This window comes from Lepidochelys olivacea, assembly GCF_965140295.1.
Source record: "Lepidochelys olivacea isolate rLepOli2 genome assembly, chromosome: 6".
Taxonomy (NCBI): Eukaryota; Metazoa; Chordata; order Testudines; family Cheloniidae; genus Lepidochelys; species Lepidochelys olivacea.
The window spans coordinates 1,612,385-1,621,957 of NC_140416.1; the positions used below are offsets into that span (position 1 = coordinate 1,612,385).

The following is a 9,573-nucleotide window of genomic DNA, read 5'->3' on the forward strand; positions in this document are numbered from 1 at the left end:
TCTCCCGAGGCGGGGGGGTGGCCCGCTACCGTCCCTGGGGCCAGATCAGCAGCGGGCTGGGCGCGATCTGGCGGGGTGACGTGTTTCTGCGCCGGGAGGGCAACTTCCGGTCAGGGCAGAGCAACTTCCGGGACGGAGACTCCTGGGCATGGGGCGATAGCCTGTTGGGGCGACCCCACTTCCGGTCGCGGCCCTTGCCTCCTTGGGGTCATCGACTTCCGGCCCTCCCGCGGCTCCTGCATTGCCGGGGCCAGACACGCTTCGGGGCAACTTCCTCCTCTCGGGGCGGAGTTACTTCCGGCGTGGGGTTCCTACTCTTCCGGTGGCGCTCGCTGGGGGCGCCCTGCGCATGGGCAGAGCGAGGCGGGAGAGTTCCATATCGGGCGGGCTGAAGGGGTGGGGGGGGGAGCCCCTACGGCTGGGAGAGACCATGAGGGATCGAACGCAGGAACTCAGAGAGGTGAGAGCCCCCCCCACTCCCGTGGCTGTTCCCTACAGGGAATCCCCTCCCTCCGGGGCTGTTCCCCCCCAGGGAGCCCCCTCCCCCCTCTGCTCCTCCCACTCTCCCCCGGGCTGTTCCCCCCCCAGACGTCGCTCCCCCCTTTGCTCCCCCCATTCACCTTCGGGCTCTTCTCCCCTCCTCCCCCCCAGGCTGTTCCCCGCTCTGGCTCCCCCCCCCCTTGGGCTGTTCCCCCTAGGGAACTCCCTCCCCCTCTGTCCCCTGGGCTGTTCCCCCCGCCCCCCGTGAGCCCCCTCCCCCCCTCTGCTCCTCCCCATTCACCCTCGGGCTCTTCCCCCCTCCCCCAGGCTGTTCCCCTCTCTGGCTCCCTCCCCCCTGGGATGTTCCCCCCCCACTGCTCCCCCCCATTCACCCCCCCGGCTCTTCCCCCCCCCTCCCTCCAGGCTGTTCCCCTCTCCCGTCCCCTCCCCCATGGCTGTTCTCCCCCCTCTGATTCCCTCCCCCCTGGGCTGTTGTGCCCAGGGAGGTCCCTCCCACCTCCGCTCTTTCCCCAGCCTCATCTCCCTCTGTCCTTGCCCCTCACCCTGGTATCCGGCCTTCTGCGCTGCCTGTCTTTGGGAGAGATGTGACCCCCCTGACATGCAGCAGGCGAAGGGTTAATGTCTCTCCATGGGGTCAGTGTCCAGGTGGAGCTCCCTCCCCAGGCCCCACAAAGCCTTGGAGATGCCCTGTGGCGCCGGGCGCTGCACAGACCCCCCCTCTCCTCCAACTGAAATCAGGGCCTCCGTCGCGCCAGGCGCTGCGTAGACATGGGGAGAATCATAGAATCATAGAAGATCAGGGTTGGAAGGGACCTCAGGAGGTCATCTAGCCCAACCCCCTGCTCAAAAGCAGGACCAATCCCCAATTAAATCATCCCAGCCAGGGCTTTGTCAAGCCTGACCTTAAAAACTTCTAAGGAAGGAGATTCCACCACCTCCCTAGGTAACGCATTCCAGTGTTTCACCACCCTCTTAGTGAAAAAGTTTTTCCTAATATCCAACCTAAACCTCCCCCACTGCAACTTGAGACCATTACTCCTTGTCCTGTCCTCTTCTACCACTGAGAACAGTCTAGAACCATCCTCTCTGGAATCACCTCTCAGGTAGTTGAAAGCAGCTATCAAATCCCCCCTCATTCTTCTCTTCTGCAGACTAAACAATCCCAGCTCCCTCAGCCTCTCCTCATAAGTCATGTGTTCCAGACCCCTAATCATTTTTGTTGCCCTTCGCTGGACTCTTTCCAATTTATCTGCATCCTTCTTGTAGTGTGGGACCCAAAACTGGACACAGTACTCCAGATGAGGCCTCACCAATGTCGAATAGAGGGGGACAATCACGTCCCTCGATCTGCTCGCTATGCCCCTACTTATACATCCCAAAATGCCATTGGCCTTCTTGGCAACAAGGGCACACTGCTGACTCATATCCAGCTTCTCGTCCACTGTCACCCCTAGGTCCTTTTCCGCAGAACTGCTGCCTAGCCATTCGGCCCCTAGTCTGTAGCTGTGCATTGGGTTCTTCCGTCCTAAGTGCAGGACTCTGCACTTATCCTTATTGAACCTCATCAGATTTCTTTTGGCCCAATCCTCCAATTTGTCTAGATCCCTCTGTATCCTATCCCTGCCCTCCAGCGTATCTACCACTCCTCCCAGTTTAGTGTCATCTGCAAACTTGCTGAGGGTGCAATCCACACCATCCTCCAGATCATTAATGAAGATATTGAACAAAACCGGCCCCAGGACCGACCCCTGGGGCACTCCACTTGACACCAGCTGCCAACTAGACATGGAGCCATTGATCACTACCCGTTGAGCCCGACAATCTAGCCAACTTTCTACCCACCAGGTAGTCCCCACCCTGACAAACTCATGGTCTGAGCAGACAAAGGCAGGATCATTCTCCCCATTTTACACATGGGGAAACTGAGGCCCAGAGATGCAGTCCCTTGTGCAATCGCACAGAGCATCTGCGGCAGAGCTGGGGAGCCAGCGCCGATTGCAATGGGAGAGCACCCCTTACTGAGCTCCCCAGCTGCTGCGTTAATGGATTTAGCGTAGCTGGGGTTAGATGGGGTGGGGTGGGGGATGGTGCCAGGCTGGGCTCAGTAGGGCCAGGACAAGGACCTGGAGCCAATGAATTGATGGCATGAGGATTGGTGTGGGGGCGAGGGAATGGGGGGACCAGAAAGAAGGTTGGGGAAAGGGCACAGATATGGGGCCGGGAGATCAGGGCCGAAGCATGCCCAGGGAAGCGGGGCAGAGTGGGTGGCGGGGACTGGAGTGGGGTGCGTATAGTGGGGGAGGGTGGAAAGTGTTAGGCATCGGGTTGCGGGGGTGGGTGGAAGGGCAGGGGTCGGGGTGGGGCGTGGATGGGGCTGGGGCAGGAAGAAGGAGATAGGGGGCGGGGAGGGGGAGCAGAGGGGGATGGGTGAGGTGTGAAGGGTGGAGCTGGCTGCAGAGCGGGGCTCCATGTCCGGTGCCTGACCTCCCCCTCCCCGCAGGATGACGGGAGCTCAGACGATGAGGGGGCCGAGCGGATGGTCCTGGTCGTGAAGCCAGGATCGGCCAAGTTCCAGGAGGAAGAGGAGCCACTGGACGAGTTTTTCCAGACGGTAACACAGCCTCTGCCCTCCAGAGGGCGCCAACTCCAGTCCCAGAGTGGGGGCGTGGCTGGCCCAGAGTGGTGGGGAACGGGACACGGGGTCTTTCCCCTCTAGGGGGCGCTGGCTCTGATCCAGCCCCAGGGCTGGGGACTGCCTGCTCCGGGTTGCAGGGTGGTCTCATCTCTGTCTGTTTTCCGCTTCCACAGGCCCAGGGGATCCGCGAGGCGCTGAAGACCCTGGAGGGGAAGGTGAAGGATCTGGAAAAGCATCAGACTACGATTCTGGCCACCCCGCTGCCGGAGGACAGTAAGCTGGGGGGGGGGGGGGTGCAGGGCTGGGGGGCAGGAATCCTTCCAGCACTGGCACAATGCGCCCCCCTGTCCCCATGTGGCTTGTAACGTGGCATCATGTATGGCCTGTGCCAAATTCTGGGTCCCCGTGGCAGGGTTGGGTTGTGGGGGGGAGGGGCATGGTTTGTGGGTCCCCTGCAGGGTGTGGGTGGTCTGGGTTGGGGCAGGGGGTTTATGTGTATGGAGGCTGGAGGGTTGCCAGGGAGGAGTATGGGGTAGTGTTGGGAAGGGAGGGCTTTCAGGAGGAAGTGTGGGGTAGGGTTAGGAAGCTGGAGGTGAGGTGGGGTATTGTGGGGGTCTGGGAGAGTGGAGGGGGAAGAGGCAGGGGGATGAGGGGAACTGGAAGGGTGGGTTGGGGAGGATGGGAAAGGGGGTTCGGGGAAATTTGTAAGAGGGGAACACAAAGGGAGATGTGGAGGGGCATGTGACCAGGCTTATGGGGCGATCTGCAGGCATGGGGAATCTGGGGTGGGAACATGAGGCAATGCAAGGGAAGGTCTGGAAAGGGTATAGTTGGCGTGTGGGGTGGTGTGCGGCGAGCAGTTTGGTGGGTGGAATATGTGGGGTGGTCGGGGGGGGAATATGTGGGGCAGGCGAAGAGGGGCTCTTTGGGTAGTATTGGGGAGTGGAGGGCTTTGCCTAGATCAGTCCTGGGGAGGGGGGCTCTTGAACTTCCCCACAGGAGTGGATGGATCTAGGCTTATCTTTGGGACCCCTTAAAGGTCTGGGGTTGGGATTGTCCCTGGAAGGGTGTGGGGCTCGGCTGACATCTGACACCACCCCCTAATCTGCCTCAGACATGAAGCGAGATCTGCAGAGACTGCGTGAGGAGATCAAGGACCTGGCCAAAGACATTCGGCGCCGCCTGAAAAGTGAGTCTGAAATTGGGGGGCTGGGAGCCCGGACTCCTGGGTTCTGTCCCCAACTCTGGGAGGGGGGTGGAGGTGGGGTGGGGGCAGGGCTGGAAACCCGGATTCCTGGGTTCTCTCCATCAACTCCAGTCTCTCTCCAGCCATTGAGCCCAAGAAGGGCGAGGAGGACGAGAACAGAAATGCCATCAACAACCGGATGAAGAGAACCCAGGTGAGGGGTCTGTGAAGAGGGTGCTGGTGGGGGGCGGGGTCTGGGCCTAGGAGCTGCGATTAACCCCCCTCTCCTCCCCGTTCCCAGCACGGCATCCTGTCCCAGCAGTTCCTGGAGCTGATCAACAAGTGCAACACCATCCAGTCGCAATACCGGGACCGCAACGTGGAGCGAATCCACCGCCAGCTGCAGATCAGTAAGTGCTGGCCTCTGGGCCTAGCCTGGGGCCTTTCCCTCCATCCCCCCCAGATCCTGCCCCTATGATTTCTAGAGCCGTGGATCATGCCTCACCGTCAGTCCAGAACATCAACCTGGACTCTGGGTTGGCTAAGGGGTCCTGCCCCTTTGATGGTCCTTGTCCTTGGCTGGGGTTCTGGATTGGTCAAGGGGTCCTGCCCTTCTGACAGTGCAGAGCCATGGGTCCTGCCCCTCTGATGGAGCAGATCCCCGACTGGGATTCTACACTGGCCAGACGGTCCTGCCCCCAGTCCCTAGGGAGGGCCCTGGGATGTAACTTGTCGAGTGAACGTGCCCCTTTAGTGGCTCATCGATATGGGCTAATTGCCTGTTGCTAAAGGAGCACCTCCTTTAGGTCTGCAGTGAGGGTAACAACCAGCCACTGCTACTAGCCAATGGCATTCCCCCTTCAGCTGTGTACAGAGGCTGTAAAGCTGCTACCTGTTAAGGCAGGTGACCCCTGGAGCTAGAGCAGCGGGGGTCTGTGCTGCGGGGCTGGAATTCATGGGTCAAATCCATGCAGGGGAATCGGTGGATGATAAACCTGTTCCAATGACCTTGGGGAGGCCAGGGTTCGAGCAGGGGGGCTGGGAGCCAGGATTGCTGGGTTCTATCCCCGGATTCTAGAGGGCAGTGGGGTCTGGTGGGCGAGAGCAGGGGAAGTGGGGGAGGGAGGCTGGGAGTCGGGACTCCTGGGTTCTCTCCCCGGCCCTGGGAGGGGAGTGGGGTCTGTTGACAGAGGTCTCCCATCCAGCCATTGACCCGGCCAGGACCTTGCTCCGCGCGGATCTTTTCAAACAAGCGTCCTTTTCAAACCCCAACGACCCTACGCTGCGCCCTGCTCGGGGTGGGGTCGTGTTCGTCGGGCCCTGCCGTGTGGGAGTTCAACGTGCTGAGAGCTGAGGATGGTGCCTCTTCTGGCTGGGTGTGTTTGGGGGAAATCTCGGAAGTGTCCGGGCTGATTTTTCAGCTCCGTTTGCCCTAAGATCACCAGATACGCTCACGTTTCCACGTGTAATTTGTTTGGGGCTTAACTTCCAAGGATCTGAGCTTCCAAGGGCAGCTTAACAAGGAGAAGAACAAGGAGATCACAAGCCGTCGGTGTCTTTATCCATTCTGTCAATGGCACAAGAGCACTACAGTACTGTCCCAAGGTGAAAGGGCACCGATTTTGACCAAATATCTCGATATTGGGCTTACGGGTAGGGTTGTATCACTAGACCCGGGTCGGGACTCCTGGGTTCGATCCCTGGTTCTGGGAGGGCAGTGAAGTCTAGTGGGTTAGGATGGGTGTGGCAGGCTGGGAGTCAGGACTCCTGGGTTCTATCCATTGCTGTGAGGGGGGAGTGGGGTCCAGTGGGTAAGGAAGGGAGCAGACCCAGTCCCTTACTCTCCCGGCAGCCGGTGGCGGCGTGGTGTCGGACGAAGAGCTGGAGCAGATGCTGGAGAGCGGCCAGACGGAGGTGTTTGTCTCTAACGTGAGTGCCAGGGACGGGTGTGTGTGTGGGGGGAGAATGACGGGGGGGCAGGGTCTGGCCAGGCCAGGCTATTGACCCCCTCCCTCCCCTCCCAGATCATGAAGGACACGCGTGTGACCAAGCAGGCGCTGAACGAGATAGAGACCCGGCATGACGAGATCCTCAAGCTGGAGCGCAGCATCCAGGAGCTGCATGACATGTTCACCTACCTCGCCATCGAGGTGGAGCTGCAGGTATGGGGGGGCCCAGAACCCCCCCCCCCCCGGGGCACAGCTTTGCTCTCCTGGGCAGCTGGCTCCTTCCCACGGGCCCGCCCTCTCCCGCCAGCCACCACTTTCACTTGCCCGCTCTAGCCAATATCCGCTTCCTGTTTTAGGCAGGGCCGCTTCCTGTGTGCCCTGCCCATTCCCGCCCCCCACTGCCAGTGGCCACTTCCTGTGTGCCCTGCCCGTGCCCATTCCCGCCCCTCACTGCCAATGGCCACTTCCTGTCCATCTCCCCTCCGTTTCAGCTCTCCCGCCTCATAGTCCCCCGTCTCTCACCCTTGTTCCCTGTTCCCCGAATCCTGGACCGGCTGAGGGTATCGCAACCACCTCCTTCTCCCTTGGGCTGTAGGGGGAGATGATCAACCGGATTGAGAAGAACATCCTGGACTCGGAGAACTACGTCCACAAGGGACACCTCCATCTCAACTCTGCCAGGGAGAGCCAGCAGAAAGCCCGCAAGGTGGGTCCCCTGATGTTCCCTTCCCACCCCACTGAGCAAACCAGTCTTACCCCCCCGGACCCCAGCTTAGCAATCGGATCAGAACCAACGCCGCTCGAGGAGAAAGGACCCGCATCCTGCTTTCTGTACACCTCACTGTTGATTGGGAGTCAGGACTTCTGGGTCCTATCCCCAGCTCTGGGAGGGGAGTGGGGTCTAGTGGGTTAAGTAGCAGAAGGTGGGGAGCCAGGAGTCCTGGGTTCAGTCCCGCGCCCGCTAACACTTTCCCCTTCTGTGCGGGGCTTGGTAGAAGAAGTTCATGATCATCATCTGCCTCTTGGTCACCGTGGTCATCGTTGTGGTTATCATTGGAGTGGCCATTGCCACCGGCTAGACCTGCGTCCGGTTTCCGCCCCCTCTCCCCTTGCTGTGGGGCTGGGGCTTGCTGGTAAGTACCATGGGGCGTAATCACCCCGCAGCACACACCACTGCTGTAGATGGGGGGGGGGGGTGCTGGGGCTGGGTGGGCCCATATTGAGTTTCTAACCCCAGCTATATTCTCTGCCTTTCAGGATTCGTGAGCGCGGCCCCGTCTTCCAGCGGAACCACTGCCCCCTGCTGGGAGGTTTATGCACTGATGGCCGGAGCGAACGCTGGGTTCAAATCCTGATCTTCAAGCACAAGCCAGCTCCCTCCCGTCCAGAATGGTTTCTATGGACTCCTCGTATCTCTTGCCTTCGGAGTAGGGGTGAGATCCACCCTGAAGAGCCTCTGATTTTCCGAGGTCTGTGAATTTGTGGCATTTTGGTCTGACGGTTCGTCCTCCTTGTCCCTTCCTGTGGCTCTGTCCCTCCCCTTTGAGCCTCTTCCTGTTTTGGGCAGTGCCACTTTGTGTGGCAAAGCCCCTCACACTAGCATTAACTTCATGCACTAAGCAAGTCAACTTCTTCTAAGCCCACCTCTACCCGGCCAAGCCCACTTCTTGTCTCTTCGCCCCTCCTGCCAGTACCTACTTCCTGTTTTGGGAAAATCGGCTTCCTGCGGGCCCTGCCTCTTGCTCTCAGTCTCTACTTCCTGTTATGGTAACGAGAACTTCTTTTTCGTGCTCCGGCCCCTCCGCTCTGGTGTCAGCGTCCTGTCTCGGGCGGGCCTGCTCTCTGTGGTATGGTCCACGCCCCGCCCCCCTCTCCAGGTGTGCCCACTTCCTGGGTACCTGCTGCTCTCCCCAACTCCCCTCCTTAGGGAGGGGGACTCCATGCCCCAGTGAGGGTATTTGGGGCATCCTAGGCCCATAGGTTGCTGTTTGCCAGGGGGGTGGGGTGTGCCCTCCGACCTCCCCTGCTCACAGTGCCCCATCACTGCCTTAACGGGAGGTTCCCTCTATGGCGCAGGGTGGGGCCGGTATCTCTTCACACTGCCAGTGAGGTAAGTGCCAATGCAGCATGGTGGCTTTTCTGGGGTGGGCATCCTGTCCCCCCCAGCGAGTCAGGACTCCTGGGTTCTATCCCCAGCTCTGAGGGGAGGGCCACCCTCCCCATGTCTCTTGTGCCTTAACCCACTGGGGCTCAGTATTTAATCATGATCCCATTCAAACCCGCTCCCGCCTCAGTTGACCCTCTCCATCCCCCAGCTGACTGGCAGGAGGGGGGCCATTCCACATGGCCCACTGCCTGGCACCTTTGCCCTGCACCCCCCTACCCATGCTTTCCCCCCACTCCCATCAGTGCCTGCTCTATAGCTCTCCTTGGCTCCTCTCCTCCATCACAGTCTCCATCAGCCCCCAGCCTTAGCACGGCCTTTGACACTGCCTGCGACATACCAAGTGGGGGCCCTCACCCCCAGGCCTTGGCTGCCCCCTCTCTTCCCTGGCCCACCCCACCTCTTCATACACCACCCCCTGATCCCTGTAGATGGGGCGGGGGTGTCAACTGACCTAACCCCCCACGGCAAGCCGGAGAAGGGTCTCTGACCTCCTTGCCCCTCCACTTGCCCCCCTGCCAAGCTGGGTCTGACTGACTGAGGCATGAGCCAGATTTTAGCTCTCCCCATTAACCAGGCAGAGGATCAGGACGACCGGGTTCTTGCCCTAGGTCTTTGTTTTAATTCTTAACCTCTCAGCTGCAATATGGAGTGACCTTTCCCTGTTCCCTTGGTGACTGAATGTAACGTGGCCTGACTTGTATTTTGTAATAAAAATGATAAATCATGTTAAAAACGTCCCGTGGGTGGCAAAAAGTTTGATTCTCATGCGATCGGCGCAAGTGCCTGACGGTGTGCAGAGATTGTTCCCCTGCTGCCCTGCCCCAGAAGCGGCTGCATCTCAGGGCCCGGCGAGCCCTCCTGGCGCGACGTCACCCTGTGCCTGTTCCCCAGCTGCCCCTCCCCAGAGGTGGAAGCATCTCCGTGCCTGGTGAGTACTCCGGGGTCGCTGAAGTAACCTGAAACATCCACTCAACGTGCAGCAGCAGTCAAACAAGCGAAGAGAATGCTGGGAATCATTAAGAAAGGGATCGATAATAGGACATAAAATGACAGGTTTCAGAGTAGCAGCCGTGTTGGTCTGTATTCGCAAAAAGAAAAGGAGGACTTGTGGCACCTTAGAGACTAACCAATTTAT

The 9,573-nt window shown here is 59.8% G+C and overlaps 1 protein-coding gene across 1 annotated transcript; it reads left to right on the forward strand.

The window, feature by feature from the left end:
- The first annotated feature begins 329 nt into the window (after positions 1-329).
- Positions 330-9,174, forward strand: STX4 (syntaxin 4). Its single transcript, XM_084632311.1, has 11 exons — positions 330-460; positions 3,002-3,112; positions 3,310-3,409; positions 4,251-4,325; positions 4,466-4,536; positions 4,624-4,732; positions 6,175-6,251; positions 6,347-6,484; positions 6,867-6,977; positions 7,267-7,404; positions 7,529-9,174. Exons 1-10 carry the CDS (start codon positions 350-352, stop codon positions 7,348-7,350), a joined length of 987 nt encoding a protein of 328 aa, XP_084488437.1. The 5' UTR covers positions 330-349; the 3' UTR covers positions 7,351-7,404; positions 7,529-9,174.
- The last annotated feature ends 399 nt before the right edge of the window (positions 9,175-9,573 follow it).